Source organism: Varroa jacobsoni, unplaced genomic scaffold (genome assembly GCF_002532875.2).
Source record: "Varroa jacobsoni isolate VJ856 unplaced genomic scaffold, vjacob_1.0 scaffold_1457, whole genome shotgun sequence".
NCBI classification, from domain to species: Eukaryota; Metazoa; Arthropoda; class Arachnida; order Mesostigmata; family Varroidae; genus Varroa; species Varroa jacobsoni.
This window is the reverse complement of record NW_019214359.1, coordinates 535,774-558,347: the sequence shown is the minus strand read 5'-3', so window position 1 is coordinate 558,347 and position 22,574 is coordinate 535,774. Positions and strand designations below refer to the sequence as shown.

At 39.9% G+C, this 22,574-nt stretch overlaps 2 protein-coding genes and 1 long non-coding RNA gene across 6 annotated transcripts; 2 read left to right on the top strand and 1 right to left on the bottom strand.

Annotated features, from left to right (window-relative positions):
* The first annotated feature begins 613 nt into the window (after positions 1-613).
* On the top strand, positions 614-7,199 carry LOC111270250 (acyl-coenzyme A thioesterase 13). Of its 4 annotated transcripts, XM_022850384.2 has the most exons (5): positions 614-741; positions 1,876-2,047; positions 3,502-3,564; positions 5,835-6,016; positions 6,478-7,199. In XM_022850384.2, the coding sequence occupies exons 1-5, from the start codon at positions 614-616 to the stop codon at positions 6,653-6,655; spliced, it is 723 nt and encodes a 240-aa protein (XP_022706119.1). In that variant the 3' UTR covers positions 6,656-7,199. The 4 variants fall into 4 exon arrangements, 3 of the variants coding, with proteins under 3 accessions (XP_022706119.1, XP_022706120.1, XP_022706121.1); XM_022850385.2 differs by lacking the exon at positions 3,502-3,564; XM_022850386.2 differs by lacking the exon at positions 1,876-2,047 and having other exon boundaries at positions 615-741.
* A 4,732-nt stretch (positions 7,200-11,931) lies between these two features.
* flr (actin-interacting protein 1 flr) lies at positions 11,932-21,739 on the bottom strand. The gene is made up of 9 exons (XM_022850350.2): positions 21,614-21,739; positions 17,106-17,227; positions 16,577-16,735; positions 16,093-16,259; positions 15,169-15,738; positions 14,725-14,874; positions 14,000-14,201; positions 13,630-13,830; positions 11,932-13,349 (listed from the first exon to the last, which is right to left on the bottom strand). Exons 1-9 carry the CDS (start codon positions 21,627-21,629, stop codon positions 13,131-13,133), a joined length of 1,806 nt encoding a protein of 601 aa, XP_022706085.1. The 5' UTR covers positions 21,630-21,739; the 3' UTR covers positions 11,932-13,130.
* LOC111270231 (uncharacterized) lies at positions 16,211-21,702 on the top strand. The gene is made up of 3 exons (XR_002686207.2): positions 16,211-16,280; positions 17,946-18,331; positions 21,571-21,702. It is a non-coding gene; the product is annotated as an uncharacterized LOC111270231 (long non-coding RNA).
* Positions 21,740-22,574: the final 835 nt, after the last annotated feature.

Here is a 22,574-nt window from a genome sequence, read left to right as displayed (position 1 = left end):
GACAGAACTGTAAAAGTAATATTTCTCTACTCTACGTACACTTCTAAACAACTACGACAACACAGAACACCACCGCCTCTTGTGTGATCCTCTGAGTAAATACGACGGGAAACAGCCAGTGAAAGCGGGAAAAAGGACCCAGCGCCGCTGGTGCCACTGTTATTTCCCTTTCGACAGAATGATCGTACACACACAAAACGCTCAGACCCACGGCTGCACGAACGGAGGACCGGACACAGCCAGCATATAGAGGCAGCACTTGCTGCTGGGCTGCCTATTCGCCTATATCTTTATGTTTTGCTGCCAAACTTTCCAGCTACTGCTAACGCTGCTACTGTACTCTGGGTGCCGTTCGCATCTGCGCCTGCTGCTGCAACCGCTGCACTGGGCTTATCGAAGGAGCTAGCAAACGACCATCCCATCACCTCTGAGGCCACGACGACGTGTGGCGTGCGATAGTACGGAACGAACACCACACGAGAAACACTGCGCCCCCCTGGCGAAGGTCTCTACGGCTCTCCTCTCTTTTGGCTCCGCTCGACCCCCTAGGAACGGGTCGACGTTCTGAGAATTATTGCGTTGAAGGGAATCGTGTGCTGTGCACCGCCAACCTATGTACACCGAGAATGAAGTAAAAGATAAATTCAAAAAGAATGGCGCAATAGTAAATGTACATGGGAAAAGATCTGTTATTTTCGTAGGATGTATGCGAAAAAGTTTGACTTTGAACAGAAAAAACAGGTAAGCAGTGGATGTTCCGGAAAACTAACGTTCCGGAGAGTTAGAGACGTTCGATTCAAGAATCTCAGCTAAGCGCTATTGTTATCGTATAGTTAGCTGGAAGTTCGATTGTGGAACAGCGCGGACATAACAGAAGCTTGCTTAAGACTGCCGTTCGCAAATGTTTATGTCTCGGAAATTTTTCTTCCGTAGACAGCACTGGTTCTTTGATTGTTCAGGAAATGTGTCCATTGTTTATAGAACTCGCTTGAATGCGTTGAATATATGGCTATTGTGCTCAAAATCTAAACTGATATTTTTCTTAGTTGAGTGGTTTCCTAATTAGGAATTAGTGATCTGAACAAATGTGAAGTTATATGGCAGAACTCTTTATTCCTAACGTCAGAACTTGACGGCTGTCAGACATGTTCAACATTTGCTTGTGATAGTTATGATGCTTGAAATTGACTACTATATGCCTTTTAATGCTCTGCTAATCTCAGAAAGAGTAATACTAGAAAAGCATATGGTACTGTAAAAGACTAATGGAAAATCGATTTTTCTAACAGGATTTGGGCATTTGATGTGTTTCGCCTGTTCGAAAAAGTAGATTAGAAAGACGATAATTCAGCCAAGGGCTAATTTGCCTCTAAAATTAACACTCTCTGTTGTGAATGAATACGCAAATCGGGTGTCAAGCAAATTATTTATTGCCGTATTAACAACAAAAAAAATCTTACTTAAACAAACACATTCAAGTTTAATTGTTTTATCTTAAGGTATAGCGTGCGTAATGAACAGACGCCCGAATTTCTCCGATAATACTTTTTGGTACACAGGTGGGGCTGGTCGATTGTCTTCAAAAGCATTCATTTATTAACTTTTCAGAAAATTCTGAATTGTTATTAGTAAATGTTCAAATCCACGTAGACACATAATAAGCACCTAATGCTCCTCGTGACAACTAATTTTATATAAATATGAAAAATGCCGATTACATTAATTAAGTTACATTAGAGGCTGGAACACAGCCCCTTTTAGAGGTATTCATTTATTGTTTACGAGGTAAGACAGAAGATAGTTTTTGCAAGTTTTGCATACATTGTTTTTCTTATATTTAGCTGATGTTCCGAAGCGCACGGTTTATGATTTCAGTTTGGATTCGATTTTTGGGACCGGGGGGTCTTCAAACAGACGACCCCAGCAGAATGCTTTACCATTGAATATGAGAATTGAGGTATCTGAAAATAACAGGTACATGTTCAGACCTACGCGCAGTGTGATAGACGTCGAGTACCTGCCTCTTTTACTCATGCGAATGAAAGGAGTGAGTAATATCTTATATATGTAGATAGCTAACGCGGATGCTGTGACAAAGGAGTTCAATGATCATATGGTGTATATAGCTCGGTGTTTCTGTTTAACATTGCCTGTCTAGGTACTGTCAGCTGGTAAAATCTGGCTTGTTTTTCAGATGAATACGTGCTCATTGTGTAATAGGACATTTCCTTTTCCTTACACGGATAAATAGCTTAACATAATTTATCATTGGTCACACAACTCAAACAGAGGAGAACATATTCATTATCTAGAAACATCAGTTCTTCCAAAAAGTAAAAATTATTATTATATAATTATAACATCATAAACCAAATAGTGTTAGGCAATAAGTACGGGATATAGTTCGTGAGTAACTCGCCGCTTAGCGAGGTCGACAGTGCTCCCGAACAGTAAGATCTGTTCGGGAGCACTGCCGGGGAACCATGAGACAGTCGGGGAAAAAATAAGCGGACACTCGACGCTACTGCATTTAGGTAAATAAAAAAAAGTCATATTCGCTTAGATACTCAATCGCACGTAAAGTAGTGAAGCCTGCTTTAATTTTCAAAATACAATAAGGAAATTGACACAACGTTGCTTCGCCATGAAATGATCGACGTTTTACAGTTATGTACGTATATATGTACATATTAAAGTCAAGCGAGAGTTGCGCTTCGGGGCAAACCGCAAAGCAAGCACGAGGCATTTTCTCAGACAATAAAATAACAGACTGAGTACACGCATCGAAAGTACTCAGTGTGCGATGTAGTATTTGCCAGTGTCTAATTATTCGACATTAGTAATAATAAGTTATCATATACGAAATGTTTACTATACATACAAGAGTACTATCGCAAATAGTTTCATACGTTTGTCTTTCATAGATTCGTTATCTGAGGCTATTTATCTGTTGGCTTATCCGCGCACTTATCGGTCCCAGTGAATACAACGCTAGTAATTATGAGAAATGGTAAAGCATGTCTGCATATTGGTTTTTTTGAGTTGACTTGCGTTGATGATTGCTTTGGCAGTACTTTGAGATTTGAAACAGGTCAGGGTTTTTAAGATTAACTAATATTCTGCAAGCTGCCCCCTCTGATGCGTGTTGAACTTAATATGGGTGCATCCTATGCATCATTCGAAACTTCGTCGTATAGTTTTTTGACCCGGCTTTTTACATATACGATTACTGACAAATCAATTCGCATTTACATTAACTGGAACAAAAGATCTATCTCCTCAAATTTGTACCGCGCCGATGAATTAATGAATTGTTGTTTACATCCATAGAGAAAGGGTGAGAATCAGCTGTTCGGAGGATTACTGACTCTATCAGATAGTGTGCCGGGCAATTTAATAACGTTTCTTCTATCTTCAGTACGTTGAGTATTTCGTGGACATATTTATTGGGAAGACTTGTACATAGGTCTAATAATGGCAGGTGCTCCATTTTGCCTGCAGGGTCTACGGCAACTTTTGCAAGCTCAGATACGAGAGAAGAACTTTAACGCAGTTCTTACTAATGTAAGTACATATACGCAGTACCTCAAACACAGACGGTAACAGGACACAAGCGAACCAAAGCAATCATTATATCATGACACGGTTCGCAGTGTTTGGCTTCTGTTACCTTACTTACAAAGCGCTACATGATGAGGGTTGTCTATAAAATATTATAAAGCTGTCTTTTTTGTATCATTCCGACAAGTGTAGCTTATTTACTTGAGTGGGTTAGCTTGCGAACTTGTGACACGAACCGTGTAAAACCGTGTAAACCAAGTGAATTAATATATCCAACGTTATCTAGATTGCAGAGTAAAATGAAGTCTGGCGATAGAACCCAACTAAATCAGGTGTATGCTTGTAATTTGGTAGCTCAGTTTATGTTCTTTCCTCCAATATGTGACCATATATAGTGAAAAACGTTGCCGGTTGTGTTATTCTGTTTCAGTCTGACATGTGCATTTCGTAGGGGGCGCTGTCACGATGTCAGCTCCACCTGCAGGCCCACCGCCACAGGTCCCACCGGGGCCTTATATACCCTTTACAGCGTTAACCGCAACCCGAAATATAGTCTCTTCCAGCAGCACGCCACAGGATCCCGTTACAGCTGTAACGCGTCGCTGGGCTTATCTGAGCCGGGAATACCCGATAGCCATCGTGAAATACTTTGACATTGAAGCGATCATCCAGGACGGTCCGCAATGTGGGCTTGTTGCATTGGCTATGATTGCAATCGCTCTCGGCCGTAAAACGAGCGTCGACGAAATTTTCGCCTGGGCCCATGAGCAGGGTTTTACGGCTCTCGGAGAGATGTTTGATATTCGCAATATGAAGAAGTTATGTGTCAAGTTTGTTGAAAAACCATCTACTGTAATAGCGTTTCCGTCCAAAAAAACTATGGTCTCCGATCTTATCAAGGGCAAACTGTTTCTCGTTCCATACGACGCTGATGCTAATCACGAGCCGTGCAGAAAGAATGGTCGTTCTAGCCACTGGGCTGTCGTTTTTGGCGTGTTATTAATGCGGCACGAGTGCTACTGCCTTGAAGGATTGCCGAAGTTATCCGCTGATAAACCAATTTACCGTGCCGAACTTGGCTATGACTGTGAAATGGGTGGAAGAGAGTTTCTATTTGCTCGACAGGGCAAAAGTCGACATGTCGCCGTGTGGTCATTTGAAGAATTATACAATAGTTGTATGCAATTAAATGAAGCTAGCAAAAAGTATGAGGGAATGATTGTCCCCGAAGGTGGGCTAGCGGAAGGTCTAAGAGGAAAAGTGATAAAGATCCATCTATGAAGATAAGAACGTCGAAGTAAACATTTTTGCTCAAAATGCTCAATTCCAAATGTTGTGCATAAGTTGGATAACTATGTACGTCTCCTATTGTACTTCGATTGCTAGAAATGTTTCTAAGTTTTCTAAGCAATTGTGTATTACGGATTGTGTGTAACGGAACAGTACATAATGTTCAATGTTTACAATCAATTATATCGAAAAGCTTCATTCGTTGAAGTTTTTCGATATAATTGATTGAATCGATGAAGATCGTTCAGTGTGATATCTTAAACTGGGTGAAACAGCACAGCTAATTGATAAAGATCCTGTAATTGCGGCGGAAACGATTGTAGGTTTAGTCAAGGAACGACCCATACCTTTAGGTTGATGCTTAACCTCTTCGACGAGGAACGACCCATGCCTTTAGGTTGATGCTTAACCTCTTCGACAGCGCCTTATCAGAACTTCTGTATCGTTAGTATTTCAAATATGCCATAATCATTTCTTGTTCGCCAAATGGAAGAATCGCTGAGTTTTGTCGTAAGGCGAACACCACCTGCTCACTTTTCTGGAAGTTGTCCTGACGGCGCAGAGACAAAGTGCGTTGAAAATAAATAAGTGTTTTTCAAATAAAAATTTCATTGTTTTTGAATTCTTCTTCTCTTTTGAATTGCTCGATCGAGTTGGCACTTCTATAAACTGTCTAATTTATGGTTATAAGAGCACTACTTTTTTTTCAGTTCTAGCGTTAAGTATCAGTAATACTTAATGCTAGAACTGAAAAATAAGTAATAGATAAGATGTCGAAAAAATTATGTAAACAGTTAAACTAATGTGCTATATAATGACTGCAAAAAAATTGACTGCTTTGCAGACAACGGAGATATTTCCACATAAGAAGTTGATGCATTAAACAAAATGCTCATCCTTGAGTGGCTATTTGTGACTGGATGAAAATATCTCATCAAAGATTTGATTCTATTCTATTCGAGCTTGTTTCTACTGATTTTCAGCTCGAGCTAAAATCAGCCTCTGATGGACGCTGCGTTGCAGAACTTCTCGTAACGCGCCCGCATTTGAATGTAGCGCGAACGTTGCACGGAGGTCTATCAGCCACCCTGGTTGATTCTGTTTCTACCTTTGCTCTGCTAACACAGCGAAATGTCCGATCTGTGAGCGTTGATTTGAGTGTCAGGTAAGCAGGCACCTTTAAGGCTCGATCGCTACCTAGTTAGATCTGTAATAAAAAAACTTATTTTGATCCACTATTGTCGCCAACTTTTTACTATTATAACTAAGGGGAATTCAAGTTTCAGCTCGACCAGTCCATCTACTATTAATCTATCTCCGTAATGTATACTATATATATGATACAGTTACTATGATACAGTTTTATTAAGTACGGAATGTTTTTATTTGCCATGAATAAGTGTAGAATTGCAATGTGATAAAACGGCCGGGATTTACTAGGAAGCACATCTGATTATTGCCGAAGTATAGATTGTTTATCACCATACAGACGTGTAGTTTAAATGACACAGCCAATATAAAAGAACCATAAAAAACGTAGGATTATTATTATTACCATCAGACCGCACATAAGCGAAAAGACTTCTTTGACAAACATTTTATATTGTTATTATTACTTTTGTGTAGTTTCATAGGTCCTGCAAAAGAAGGTGATCTAATAACAATAGATGCGACTACCCTTAAAGTGGGCCAGACATTGGCCTACCTTACCGTTGACATTCGCAAACAGAGCAAACTCATCATTACGGGAAAACATACGAAGTTTTTACAACAGAACGTCGACTACTATGGAAATAAGTTTTAGGAAATCATGTGTATTAACATTGTGTGCTCAATATGCATGTCTAAGTGTCTGGTGTAATAAATAACTTAGCGATGTAAGATATCATTTTTATAAGCTGCCAAAGCTATCTGCGTAATTCTCTATGGAGTGAGTAGTCGCAGGAAGGTTCCTATAAAAACTATCTAGAATAAGCTACAACTTTTTGTGAAATTGATTTTTGGCCTCCTAATCTCTATATCTCCAGATTAAATTGAATAAATGTAAAAAGTTCAGTTGTACTGCAGTTCAGCGATTCAAAATACAAAAGACGCTAAAATAAAGTATATAATAGTTCAGTTTCTGCTGCGTTTGCGATATAAAACCTCCCGTATGAATAAAACTGTGTGAAACTTTAAAAACAGAAATATCATTTTAAAGTAGAGAAGAATTTCTTTGATAAAAATTTCATAATTGCATGAAGTTAAGTAAAACATTTACTTTTGCAGGAACTGTTAAATAAGGCTTAATGAAATAAACTGTTATTATGCCATCCATCATGATGTCGGTCTTGGCGAAGTCGTAAAAATGTTGTTGTTTTTTTTTTATCTCCTGTTACCTTTTTCTACAAGGGCACGGGTAGATTTTTGCTGGATACCCCTGAACTTTCAAGTACTTGAATAACATAAAGATGTTATGAATTGCCATAAAGACCTATTAGATTTTTCTATTATATTTACAAAATCTTTAGCCAGGTATGTTGAAATCGAATACGAAAAATTCCTTACTTGTCCAAAATGTATACTGTTATCTGTAGTGTGGAGTAGGCAACTGAATTTTAAAGCTGAAAAAAGAATAATCTACTATTTATGCGCCAGGAGTATAGCCAAAAAATTTTGTAGCCAAGATAATGCGGAAAACCTTCAAAAAGGAAAAGAAGATTTGGCCCTATTTGGTATTCATAACAGAACGCTGGACAATTTATTGCGAAGTCTGCAGGCTCCCGAGGAAACTGTTGAATATCAAACGAGCGTAGTAAATATATAAAAATATCAGTCCGCAAGTTCAGCTACTACTTCCGCTAATTAATTCAACCTTATCCGAAATCCTTCGATTCCGTCTCCTATACAAAATCTGAGACAACTATAACTAGCCTAAATATCCTGCAGATCTTCAGATCAAACACCAAAATATTAACTGTACACGAAACGTAGAGTGTCGTAGTCGACAACTCATGATTCTATCTTAACTAGACGACTGAGTGCTTAAACACCACCGAATAATATAACTGTTACTGATGCGCTATAGTGATCCACAAATATATAGATCGGAAGAATGCCAATGATGAGAATGATTTGTAGATACAGAAATACAGAGATCCCAAAATGCTAGTAAGTCACAAAGATCATTTCTCGCAGAACAATAGCGCTTTCACAACATCACTTTACCTATATTATCGGCCTATGCAAAAGGTAGCAAAAACGTTCTCCGCTACGAAAATAATTCGTACGGGCATATAACAATGGTTATAGTCAGACTTCCCGATTCCTAAGCATCTTTTACCTAGAATGAGTCAAACTGAAGATGGATCTTCCTTTGAACGCGAAATGTCTAAAAAAAGGACGATTGCAGTACCAGCGGAGGAGGATCGAAGTTGCGCGCATCAATATCAGCGGCATCGGCGTCACTATCATCATTACGGGATAATAAGAAATCTACCAATCAGTTTTGGCCTTGCCGCGTTGTTCGATGGGAGATGCTCCAAGGAACGCAGTAGTTCAAACATGGAAATCTCCATCCCGTGCATCGTGGACGCATGTTTATCTCATATGTTAGCGTACGATGGTACAGCCCGTGGAATAGTGCTTGCTACCAAGTACTTAATATCAGTCTCTCTTTGCGCAGCCATTTGTGTAGTGCTCTACTGTTTATATTACAAATTTGGTCTCCTGTAACGTAATATGTGAATACTATTCAACTACTGAATGTATTCAAGAAAGTAGCTACGAACAGAGCAGCATCTCTAAAGATTCAGATGTACATAACCTAAAAAACTTTTTATCTTACAGACTGTGTTGTGTGTGATCTAATATTTAACGATTTAATATTAGCAATACAAAAAGTAATTTATTATTACAAACAAACAATAACTAACAAGCCAATTCAACAAACCAAGCTCATATTCTCGATCTCATTTTCTGCGAACGAAGATTGCTTGGTAATGAACTAGGAAAAAACAAAGGATTACCGCTTAACATGTGTATCGAAACAGTGTAAAATACCGAGATAAACAAGCCAGTGATATGACATTAGCCTACTAAATACAGCCAAGGCTTAAGCTACTTAGCAGTGTCGAAAATTTAGAAAAACTTAAATTATCCACTACCCACAGTCGAGTTCTGGTTAAGTTGGGTTTCCGTAGTTACCGAGTGAGCGTGATCAGAGAAGTTTAATGAGGCAAGATATGAAGAATCATTTCGTACCGAAAATCTATGATTAGGTATATGTTCTTCAAAGGTAACAGCGCTAGTAAAATTTTACAAAAATTAATGAGCAATTTATCATTAGATTAATTACGACCTATAATTCGCTGCTGGTGCAGCTATTTTAATCCAGGTTGAAGGCCTCAATCGGTAGAACAACTTGCTGTAATCACGAAAAATGAGGACGAAAAAAATGAGCAAAATATTACGTTCTTGCATATATGCATCGTAAACATAAAATAGGCCGGCCTTTTTTATTCGCTGCAGCTGTTGCTAAAAAACCACATCTTCAAATTGTGCAGTATAAAATAGGTGAGGCATAATGGGTCAATTTGTTGTTAGTAGGTGACGATGCAATGCAAACTAAGAAGATACTTTGATTTCAAAAGCAAAGAAAAGCTGGTAATAGATTGGGTTATTAATTCAATAAGAACGTTAGAATTTGATAGTTTGATATTATTCTTTTTTCAGCTCAGTTGACGTAGATTATCTATACTTAGCGTAGCGCCCTAAAAGACATACACGTTTCGTGCAGTTCACTCCCTATCGAGACTCCTAAACTTGTGTGATATTATTACGTCCTCAACCTTGGACTAAGGTATCTTTTATTCAAGGAACTGTATTCAAAGGTGCTACTGGACAAGAGCATCTTTTTCGAGCATTTACTTCATGGGTATTGAATAATGACTTTTTAAATATAAGTCAACATATTGTCGCTATTTGAAATATAGAAAGAACCGAACAGTATATGCTCCGATAGGCAAATTATTGTACTATTAACTGCTTTATAATAAGATTAACCAGGGTCATATAAAATCTAGCCCAAACAACACACATTCATTGACAAATAATAATAGCAAAAGAATACACGCTGAACGCAGACCATATTTCCTGCAAAAAAAACGCGGGATAAAGGCTGTAATATTATATAATTTCGAAGCTTCATTTAGCCCATTTTTGGACGCGCTTTGATTCAACTGGAAAAACCAATGGAGTTGGTAAGGTTTATTAATTCTTGTGTGCATACACATGTGTACAAAGAATATTAGTCTGTTTTCTATCGACCTTAATATAAACATTAATAGACTTTCACGTAATATATAATGCAAAAGAAAAATTTTTCTTTTAGAACGTCTCAACGTCATTGAAAAGTCTGGCCAATTTCTCATAGCATCGTTAACACGGGTCGTGTACCGTCCACTCGGATATATAGATTGGCACACAAAAAACGTATTTAAACAACCATAAATATGACAGTAAAAAGCCTATTCCTATTGAAATGTTTTGCTTTAAGGTGTTTACCTGTTTCGCTGGCCGTACAGATGACTCGATAAATAACATTTAATTTAATAATTAAATTCCGTACAAAATCGATTCGTTCTTGCCCCTTCGTGTAATGTTAGATACATTTATAACATCGTTCTACATATGGGCAACCTGAGTAAGTTACTCGGGCTATATCGGTCGACGCTTCACTAACGCTAACGCTGTATTGCAGGTAGTGGCTGCGGTACAGAATACCTTCAGCTTTGAATATTTTTCAACACGCTAATTCCATAGTGACAGTTCTACACACCTGTTTAGATACCGCTGACCCACAGGAAACACAAAGCTGTAAAATAATGCCATAACGAGAGGGTTGAGGCTAAGCTGCTAGTGACAAACAAGAAAGTGCAGGAAAAACGTTGTCAGGATGATCGAGCACCATTCGCTCGACACAGCGACGGCGCAGAGGCGACACCTGGTACGAGAGCTTGTAGCCATAGCAATAACTGGCCCAAGCTTTGTCACCGCGCGGCCAGTGTTTATATCATACGAAAATGAGTACAAAACGACACTTCACCGCGTTGGACTAAATGGTCCGTATTTTTTTTTTTGCTACATAAAGGCCATCTGCAATCAATTTCTCAGGAGGTCTTTTCCCATTCTACGGTTCCCATTGAAAAAGGGTACCATTCTTTAATGGTAAGCCTTACCTAGTTCCGTATGACGCTGGCATCGGCGGAATCCTTTCGAAGGACAGGGACGCTAAATCACATTGAGCCCTGGTATTCGGCGCGGTAGTTATGCGGCTTCACTGTCGAGTCTAATGACTCGACAGTGAAGTTCTCAGCAGACATGGAGAAAATGAACCGGAATTCCTGCTTGTGCACCAATGAGACTGAGTTATCTCACAAATAGAGCCCTATCAATGTGAACGTATTGCCGAGGCTACATATCTCAGAGAACGAAAATAGCGCAGGACTACGGAGCAGCCTCCAAAGAATCGATGCCTTAACGTCTCACCAGAGGTTCTCCGGCGGTTTTTGCGACTATATTTATCTTTAAATTTCCGTAATAACATATCTGATTTCATTTATATACACAAATACAACAATCCCAACTAGAGACCGCCGCTGAATAGGCGCAAACGTCGTATGCAGAATTTATGATTAGTTAAACGGGGAGATAACCTTGATGTTCGCGGCATGACCACTGCTAGTTTGAGTTTAGAGTAATACTATTTGCAGATTCTAGCCTAAAACCATGCAGGACGATTGCGTATATTTTATGAATACCCGTTTGATATGGATAGAACTTCTTAAAGGGACACTTCAGGGCAACTAGTATTTCGCGTCACCATAGAGCGTACGATAAAAGACGCGTTCTATTCAAATAAATAAAGATCTAGTTCTTAATTTTAATGAACATGGACACGAGTTTCTATTTAATTTAGCTTTGAAACGTTTAAGAGATATGTGTCATCGTGCCAACAACATAAATATTATAGTCTCAATACTTGTTACTATTATTAACATACATATAAAAACATAGAATAATAAGAACTTCGTATGAAGATGAGTTTGATAAAAATAACTTTATTAAAATACGAGCACTTCTTATTTGATCATGGTAACTTGATTGGTTTTGGGCAACACTGCCTATTGCCACTTTCATACCATCTTAAGAGTTCTCATCTCTATGCGTATCAATAAATAATACAACGTCTATTACAAATAATTTAATAGCAGTAGTAATGGAAGTAATTACAAGAATGAACCGGTACTTGAGCTGCACCGTATGTTACAATTTAATTTAACGGTCGTTTTGTGAATGTAATTAAAAGTTGTACATCTTTTTTGTTGAATAGCGTTTGCCTTCTACGTCAATTAAATTCATCCAGCAACTTTAAAGCCTAAAAGCGTCTGACTTTCCGTTAATTTGGTATTCCATTTATTTATTAGTCGCTCTTTGAGGGTACTACTCTTCGTCGACCATAAATTTGGCCGAACAGTTGCCTTCATTACCACTTCATTTGTATATATCAAAAGTCGTTCTATATATATCATTCTCCGTTAGCTAAATATTCAGGTTCACGTGTCAGGTGGATAATTTTTCCTTCCTCCACATCGTATTTTTACTAGTGTTTCTTCAAGGACACATTTTCAACATCATGCGAGCGGAAAGTAAAGAAAACGCTTTCATGTTTACATAATAATAATAAAATATAAAATAAAATAAAATTGTTATTGCGACAGGAAAAAACGCTGTGAAACTTGAAGTTTCGAACTTGAAGAAAACCAGAAAGTAGCATTACCAGCAGTGCAAGAAAAGTTGTGTGTCTGATTCGATGCTTTCTTGAAACAATGCGCACATTTTCACCACTATATTCGTCAACTCAGTACCGTAGAAGTCATTTATCAGCAATTCTTAATTGTAAAACAACCAAACCACACGTCTTTCTCATAGTATCACTGGCGGATTCACACATCAATGGTTCTTAGTTCATAGGTGATCGATTTACGATATATGTGAGGCAAACAGCTAAAATACTAAAAAGTAGTTGTCCGAAGAAAAGCTGCTTCAACAGCCACGGAACCGATGTCTCGCAAAGCGACAAAAAGGAAAAGTTTCAGAGAGAGGTTGGCAGTGCCGCGTTTATTTTATTTTCATTTTGCTTCCCGAACGAAATGATTGTTAGCATTCATCAGTCTTCTCTATATGTGAATTTTCGACAATGCTGTCAAGTTTGTTGGCTTTTGCATAGGTCCTTGTCGCTAGAGTTGTATATCCCAGAGCTTCACGTTGCTATCCTGACCCGTTGACACGATCGTCCTGTTGTCGATCCAAGCAACTTTGGTAATCTGCGCTTGAGGGTGGGCCTTTTTAAGTATTAGATGCTTCATCGGGTTTTCCACACTCCAAATAATCAATGAGGTGTCCAGACTACCAGATGCAAGAAACAACGAATTGGGCGCCCATGCGAGACAGTTGACCTGTAGAATCATGGAAATATTGCTAGAGATAAGGATATAGCTTGATGAAAAGCTTTGCAAAAAGATCGTGTCACTACTCCTACACCTAGGAGTGAACTCGCCAGTTTTTCTTGGAGATATCAGGTATCTGTTAACGACACAAAGTAGATTAGATGGGGTCTGGGGGAGGCACAACATATTCCTGTTAAACTGTTATTTAAAAAATGGTCAACAAAATAGTTTGTTTTCAGAAAAAGTTGAGTAGTTAGAGGTAAATTGCGCTTGCATTTATGGCTCATACTTTAGCGGTATGGAAGCACCAATCGAGATCATGGGCTGGGGCATAGCTGTCCTGAACCGAATAAAGGCGTATCATACGATTCCCATCGCAGGCGGCCAGAAGGTTCCCTTGGGGGGAATACTTGATGTCCGTGATGGCCGCACGGTGCTCCATTGTCGCACGCTCGTCTAACTCATTCGGGGTGATCGCATACACGTGTACCTATAAGACCCAAATAAGCCGAACCGACGACAGAGAACATTTTCGAATTTGTGCGGTAAGCAACGATATTCTTGTGTACCGTACGCATCAGAAGCGTTAGCTCAAACTGATTAATAAGCTAATTACTCTCAGGAAATACGCTCGATAATTTTTATTGCGCGAATCTCACTTTATTGTCACTGCAGCTTCCCACGGCGACGTGGCTTCCCTCTGGGTGGATAGAAATACATGATGCCTCATACTTTATAGGATGAACTATTTTTTTACTTTCGCCTTCGATAATTGCAATGTCCTGGTGTTCAGCCACTGCTATCAAACGGCCATCTGTTGAAATGCCGCGAGGTTGCGATTCAGCTGACACTGTCCAGAGGCTGGAAATAATAGAAGGCGTACCCAATTCACCCGTTAGCACATCATCGTTAACTTACGTACGAGAAACGCACAATTTTTATATTATCCGCGTTGGTCCCGGTCACGCACGCTATGATAGGCACGTTACAGAGCCCGACCCAGTGTGGAAAACACCTTTGGAATTATGTAGCGGGCTGGCTAAATGCTATGGGCTAAGCTAAACGTAGTTTTTAACACCGGTTTTAAAACTGGTTGATTATATGATCGACAGACGCGAACATTACTTAACAATACTGGTCTGGAATAACACTTCATTAACATCAAAGGTGCTTTTAATGAAACAAATATGTAGTGAATAAAACATTTGGAAATTATGTGATTCCAAGGCCATGGCTTCCGTCATAATTGGGTCCGATGCCGGAAAGCTTGCTGAAGCACTTTTCTCGGAGAGATCAGACAACGAGATTTTTTAATAGAATTCTTTTTCCCTCGGAGCATCTTGGGGAGTTCTAGTGAATTAAAATATTGAGTTGCATGACTTACGCGTATTCATCGGCAACGGGATCAATTTTGCGAAGGGTATCATCAAATCCACAGGTGTAAATGCTGTCAGGACTAACGCACATGTCTTGTACCTGGCTCGTATGGCATTGACCCTTTACACGGTCCTGCTCTCCCGTCGCCAACTGCCATCTGCAGGATACGAAGAATACCAATAGCATCAGGCATTGTGTCGGTATGGGTGATACACAAATCACTTTTAATAATAATTATAATAGCGAACGACGTATTAAAATAAGTCGGTACTTCTGCCGATTAATTAATGGGAGTAATTGTACCATGCATTCAGGCGCATACATTCTTATTGTTTCCAATCATCACTTACATACGTCAAACCCATAGGTTAAAGCAATTGGCCGCGAAAAATGTAAGCTGTCTGTTCAACCCCTCTCAAGAAAATAATTTTTATCAAAAATTCGCATTTACCTGGTGACGAAACCATCATGACTTCCGGTATAGATTTTGGATTTATCTTCTGACACTGTCATAGCTGTAATCGGTTTATTGTGACCTTTAAGAACGCGAAGCGGTTTAGCTGGGTTGTTCTTGTCCAAGTACGAGATGAAGCCAGACAGACCGACCGATAGCAGGTGTTCGTCTTGCCAGAGGCACGATACCTGCTGGTCCAGCACGTCTGTGCCCATTACGAACTGTGTGACTGCCTTAAGGCTTTCAACGTCCCAGATTTTGCAGGATTTGTCGCCCGAAGATGACAGCAGCTGGGAGCCGTCTGGAGACCATGAAACGCCATACACTCCGCCCTTGTGCGCTGGTGAGCCACATTCGCCGATCAGTTCATACGTGTCTGCGTTGTAGATGAAGATTTTGCCATCGAAACCTCCAGTAGCGAAAAGCTTTCCGTTCCGCGAATAGCGCACTGATTGAACATACTTGCTGTGATGTTGAAGTGACGTTTTGTACTTGAATGGAGGTCCCTCGTAAATGTTTGCCATATTATCTTCTGAACCCGTGAGAATACGGAACGGGCGTGAGGGCCTGATGATAAAGTACAAATAGAGCTCAAAACATCACTATGCACTACTTTCTTTACACTATTGATTTTGGGAGAACAAAGCGAATTAGTCAGTATTGTTTGTAAAGGAATAGCTTCAATAGGTAGCAGTAGAAATGACAGACTTAATTGTATCGCCAATAAGTTTCTAAAAACTTATTCACTTTTCAAATCGCGTTACCTATGCTAGTCGAAGAAAAGATAGAATCTACATTCTGTCTTTTGCTCATTCCATACACAATGGAGGTTGACACACAATGGCGAAGCTTATACTATTGTATATATGTGCACGAATATCAATAGCTGAGCGTCGTCAGATAAATGAAAAAAAAGCCTACCGGAAATCAACCGAGTTGATGGTCCCACTATGTCCACCGATCTCACCAACGGACGTTCCCGTCTCAGCAGCGATAACGTGGCCAAATCTTTCTCGGCCTTCTCCAACAACAACGATGCGCTGGTTATCCGGGGACCAGGCAAGATCTTTAATGGTACCGATAAATGGCTACAACAACAACAGCAACAGGTAAATGTTAATGGCTGTTATTGGCAGTCCTAACAGAAAAGTATAATGCTTACATGATGGCATTTCAGGTAAACCTAGTATAGTTTAACTCGACCTTTATAGCACCCAGGAAGTATGTAAAAGTCGTATTACACCCAGAAAGGTGCCGCTCAACATTGTGGGTTTGAGAATGAGGAATTTTGATATTTCCATCACCATATAGATGAAGTAATTCATCAAGTGAAACCCTTAGTATACTTGGATGCTGCGCTTAATATGATTTGACTACATTTCATTGAATAGATCTGTATGTTTACCTGGAACTCATTTTTAAGTACGTGCTCCCTGTTCACCGTGTCCCAAATACGGATCTTCCCTGAGCAGTCTGCCGAACAGATATAGAACCCGCTCGGCGAATGTTTTGCCACAGTTGTCGCCGTGGAGTGCTCTGCATAAATGTCGCATATGGATGGATTCTGTGAATATGAAAAAGCAACTGACGATGATAAACACGAGCGTGTAAATGACTCTGCTTTAATTTTAAATATGCTCTCTCAACCACTTCCTTGCATTTGGCATTTACTTTCAATTAGGATACCTCTAATTATGTGGTTCGAGTTTTTGAGCTGTATTTGGTTAGCTGAAGCAAGCCACTGATGTAAACCCCGTTGCAGAATCACAATTCTGAGTTACAGGCAGCTACCAGTTTTGAATAGCGATCGCTATAGTTGTACAATATTAAGGGTAAAACTTAATTCAAATTCAGGTTAGCTCAACTATAATCTACTAATATATATATATATATATATATATATATATATATATATATAGGGCTGTTTAACTGACCTGAATATCCCTGATCACGACATAGTGTCCGTTGGTGTAAAGGAAATTGTTGCCCTTTGGGTCCCCACCCAATACAATCGGCCGCCCGCGCTCTGTCCGAGGCAGGGTCGCCCATATGGACCCTGAAAATACGAAGAGTTACGTTTATTGTTTCTAATTAACACTGGTACTTCAAAAACATTTAAAGAATTATATATACCGAGTAGCCAACAGTGAACTCATTTCTAAAATATTTTCTACATACGCCTTCCTTGGCTAACCCTTGGCTCTCTGTAGTGCCGCATAACCTCCCTAGACCTCTAAATAAGGCCTTAGGTAACGTAAACTCGGTTTTACAACTACGTAGGCTCCAAATGTGTCCCCTCCTACATAGTTAATGCACTTCTCGCTGTCACTACGCACTGTGCAAGTAACTTATCCTATATTTATTAATAAGTTAGAATTTTGCATACTAAGTTATTTAATGCAAGCTGTATGATGCAAGCTGTAAGTATGTGTAAGCCGCCTATTACTACTGGTGATCCGTAGGTTTCCATTTGAACGCCTCAAAGCATAAAGTTCCTCCGAATATTGTTGTACTATAGAAGTATTAAACGTATTACATTGTAAGCTGTAAATTCTGTGGCCTGTGGAGATAGACAGCTCAGGCTTATCCTGCTGCCTGTTAAACTAGGTTTAGCTTCTTCTGTTACAATATTGATTTTGCAAGTGGGAGAAGTTGCCGACTCAACTACGAAATAAACTAGTTTATATACCCGGGTTGATTTACAACGAATTTTGTTTCGGTCAGCCGTTAGATTAATTTCTTTGCTTTTTATTGACGTGAATATATACGAACAGTTAACAAAACGGTCAAGTCGAAGGAATTGTCGCCGCAAAAGCAGATCCATCCACGTTTACGACTTCAGAATAACGCGTCATAGGAACAAACAATAGTTAACTTGATACCGAAGATGACTGGTTTACATCCAATTCGCTTGGACGCACTCGACGCTCGAGTCTTCGTCAAGCCGACGGACATGTTCCACTAATAGAACTAACGCGCATATCAAACGTTAGAGCCAGCTATAACATTAGCCAAAGGGATTCAACTCAAGGCAAGGAAAATTTCCCAAAAAAGAGTTACTGTCACTCAGAAAGGTGAAGTTCGATTTAAAGGGCGCACTGGAAGCCATCTTAGTAGCGAACAACGTGCAGATTTGTGCCAGGTGAAGCTCTATTAAAAGGTATAGTACAATTTTAAGCATACTCAAAATTTGGTCTGGGACACGTATTTCAACAATGGCATTTGACTATGATCTGACTAAAAGGTGTCACGCAAAGTCGGAGTTATTTGATGAGTTTATAGATGTCCATAATCATCGTTTTTTTTATATACACCCTTGTCAGATTTAAACACTGGTATAAAATCAGAGGTATAACAAAACAAAGCTAAATCGCGTTTTATATGGACAATATGATGGAAAACAGTTGTTTTTGAATGGCCAATCTAATATATAAACTGCCTTTGGCTATGTTTGTATTTACCAGATCAACAGTTAAGATATTAACTGATTATCTAGTATGTTAAACACATTCAAAACAGTACAAACGGGAAGATAAGAAGCAAAAAGTATCCACTTTTCAAGAATATATATTTTCGATTAACTGCAAAATTACGATGTAACACATCCTAAAACGGAATTTTAAAAACGTAAAAAATAACTTTAAAGCAGACCCTCTAAGTTGTCCATTTTAAGAGAAAAAATTAACAGGCTCAGCCTTTTTAGTAATAGGCTATTTGTCAGGCCCGCAGGCTCAGCCTAGCGCCCGTTTTGCCCGTTGGCTGCTCAGTCGTTATGATGACTGCAACAAATGTAGATCTGCAGGCTTCGGGCCACGCCCGCTGAGCCTATATGGCTGCTAGGCTGTGTGATAGTGACACCGAAGTAAAAGGAGAAAGAACCATCCAAATAGAAACAAATGCAGGCAGTTTGCAAAATATCTCTAAATAGAATTCTACTAGTTGATAAAACATCAGATCAAAGCAATCAGACATTTACGAACGAAAACGATGCAGCTATCTAGGACGGCCAATCAGCAGTTACTATACGACACTATATATACACTATATATATGTGGACAAAGCCCAATTCAGATGTGAAAGACCTAGATGATAGCTCGCGACTACGAAACAATTTTATCCCTGAACGCAAATAGTTCTTTGAAGCCTACTATTTATGGAGAATACTCTTCTTTCAACGCACCTAAACGAATTACATACAGTAGGTTGGAAATTTCTGCAAAAATCGGTTACGATAGAGCGAGGCATTTGCTTCGCCCGTATTCGTTACCTGACTGTCGATCGATATGTTAATACTACCAAAATAACAATAACAACAGCAATGAATCTAGTCGTCTACATAATCTTGTAGAGAATATATCTTCAGAGTTCTATGTCCTGTGTTATCACCAAACAACACAAAAGATAACGGATTAGTGACTCTCATCAGCACAAAACGAAATAATAATACATTGCATAAGCATGTTATCATTGTATCATTATCGGGATATCTGGTATAGTTGCACTTGAGTCCTACACATCCATACGCAGCCCCTTGCTCCAGCTATCTCTATAATTTCCTTTCAATCCACACAAGGGTCGCTGCCTTACTCGCGAGTGGCCGCCGCCAGTGACGCTTCTGTGCGACATGCAGCTGACAGTTGATGGCTTAAATAAGCAAAAACCACAAGCCTCTTGTTGGGGAAGGCAAGTTAAGGAAGGAGAGCATCCGAGGCCCATCTTAATCTGTCGTTTTTTGTCTAGAGCAATTCTTATTACAGCTGAAACAAACCGGTGACGCGACCGTGTTATCATTATAGTCTAGGCTCAGAACGATTAGCCTAGTAGTCGAGCGCCTTTCGTTCGGCTACGATGGACGCTCATACCGTAATCATGGGTTGGGTGGCGCAGGTTGAATCATTGACATCAGACTGGTTTACGGAATCGTTGACCACAACGGCGAAACAACGGTTGTGTCTATACCGTCTATTGCTTCAAGGAGGACGGTTAGTCTATAACAGCAGCAGCAGGAACCAACAGCTAGGTCACTGGTAATGTGGGCGGGCTCGTAAAGGTCAGACATCCGGTCCATGCATGGGTCGAAGTCCTATCGCTACAAGGGCTTCAATAAAACCTCAGCCGAGAATGAGGCAAGCACCTCTGTCATCATCATACGTTGCTAATTGGTGGACGCCAGTTGTTGCCGCTGCCGGCATTGAGCGCGAGGTGCCGAAATTAACTAATAAGCTTTAGATCTAAATTTGTGAATTGTGATTATAAGAACGTCTCTTCTATTAAAAAGGATTCCTGCAAATTTCCTGGTTTCTGCCTCGCATTTTACGAACCAAATAACAACACAATCGACGCCTAGACGTTTTATCGTTAGCGAAATGACACGCTATGCTTAAACAGACTTTCACAAAGCTAAAAGACGCATCGCACAATATTTTGGTAATATCAAGATTTTTAATAGGCTAAAGCTGCATAAAACTGAGAAAAGGAAAGGTCTTTATGGACGAAACTATCATCTAGGTCCGGCACCACGGCTCGAGTGTGGCCATTTTATATCATTGAATCGACCCAACAGAAGCTTAGTGTGTTAGTTATTGTTTATTTGCGGATAACTGGCGTAATTTAATAACAGGTTGTGCTGCTAACAATAGTAGCATTATCAATTCGATAGTGGACATTCATTTTTCATAAGTTTCATCGGCATCCACAAGTCAAACTAACACAGCGGTGCCAAACTTGCGACAACAATATCACATTGATACTGATTATTGGCGCGAAGAGTTTGCTACTAACAGGTCAAGTAATTTCCCATAGAAAACATTTGGAAGATATTAAATAACAAATTCTCAGTATCTTCCAGCAACCAGAACCTTAGAAGCTCCTGTCAATAAAATACAATTCGGTCTAACTTTACAGGATAACAGTTGAATACTAAAAACATTTGTTGCGTCCTATGCAACTCATTCATCTGTTAAACATCGGCCCTTCACTCACTCTCTAATCCGCCAGCTGCTCCAATGCGGCTTCAGCGATCACTGACCCGCGTTTGCTTGAGTCGTTTCTTTACCAAACCATAACGTACGACAACATGGCGCATCCGATGGGCGCAATTTTTACAAAATACGCACAGCCGCGTCGGCGACGAGGTTTGCCAGTCACAACGACCTACTTGCTGCCTTTTATGGAAGAAGCGGAGAAAACTAATCGAGAGCAGCGTCGGTGGTTGTGATGGCCATAAGCCGCAGTCTCCGATAGCGGCCTATAGCCATAAGCGAAATCGATAAGTAACTAAATTAAAAAAAAGGGACAACGATGAGGTTTGTATAAAGATTATCCTTCGGGGGAGGCGGTGTTACAGTTGAAGCGTAAAAACTCTTTTCTGTTTACCTATTCCCTACACGTTGTGTCCAGGGCGGACTACGCAAGAGTCGTCGTGTGCTTTTGTTCGACTTACTGTTCGAGTAGCTCATGGCTCTGTTGTTGTGTGATGAGACAATGGGCTGCGAAAATGTTCCGGTTTTTCGAGGTGACCCAGGCACAAACTCAACGTCTGATAGCCGACAGCTGGGTCAGACGCGACTTTTTCGGGCTCTCAGCACTAATCACCACTAGCGCACAACGGGATGGGCGGAGGCACCAGGCGCTCAGCTGTTCTACCGGCGATGAGACTACAGCATCGACGATTAAACGCCAACTACGGCGGCTGCTGCGCTAAAACCAAGGGCAGGAAGTTCGTCCGCACTAGCAGACGCTTTCCGCAAGGGCGCTCGGAAAATTTTGCAAGAGTATCCACCACTACTACTGGCAAAACCGAGGATGATACATAAATAAATACTCCAACCAGTCAATAAATTACCCCACACTTAGCCAGCTGAGTTCACATAGCGCATGGAGACCGGAGGTGTAGCTCGGTTGGGATCAAGACGCTTTGCTGATTTTAACTCTAAAACCAGAGATATTAGGCAAAACCAGATTTACGTCCTAAATGAGCTAGACCTATTCACTAAATAAGCAGTTAATGTTTTGAGACGTTCGCAGCGGTGGTTAAACATTAATTCAGATGGCTGCCGAAATGAGACATAGTCGCCACTATTGTGTGCTAATTTCCGATAATGAACGTCTATGTATGTCCTTCGTAGTGCAATATTTAATAAATGGTGTTGACTAACAAACATCTATCGCAAATGTAACATTGTACTAATACGTCCATGTTATGAAGACTCATATGAAATGTCGTACTTATGCTGTTCTGTGATATTATAATCAAGAAAGGTATAGTGCTTGGTCGTTTTCGAACCTAAAAAAAACGAAAAAACAGTGGGTTGGGAAAATAAAGTATGAAAAAATCCGCATATAAGTGACACCATCGATGGTCACATTTAACCATTATCGTGAATAACGGCAAATTAAAGTAA

What these genes read in the sequence shown, in the direction of transcription:
- LOC111270250 (XM_022850384.2), top strand. Translation starts at nt 614, where the DNA reads ATGTACACCGAGAATGAAGTAAAAGATAAATTCAAAAAGAATGGCGCA. An exon ending in TACTCATGCGAATGAAAGGA is followed by an intron (nt 2,048 to 3,501) that starts GTGAGTAATATC and finishes TTTTGCCTGCAG; the next exon opens with GGTCTACGGCAACTTTTGCA. An exon ending in AGCGTTGATTTGAGTGTCAG is followed by an intron (nt 6,017 to 6,477) that starts GTAAGCAGGCAC and finishes ACTTTTGTGTAG; the next exon opens with TTTCATAGGTCCTGCAAAAG.
- flr (XM_022850350.2), bottom strand. An exon ending in TCGTGATCAGGGATATTCAG is followed by an intron (nt 16,736 to 17,105) that starts GTCAGTTAAACA and finishes TCATATTCACAG; the next exon opens with AATCCATCCATATGCGACAT. An exon ending in CCCGTTGCCGATGAATACGC is followed by an intron (nt 14,202 to 14,724) that starts GTAAGTCATGCA and finishes TATTATTTCCAG; the next exon opens with CCTCTGGACAGTGTCAGCTG.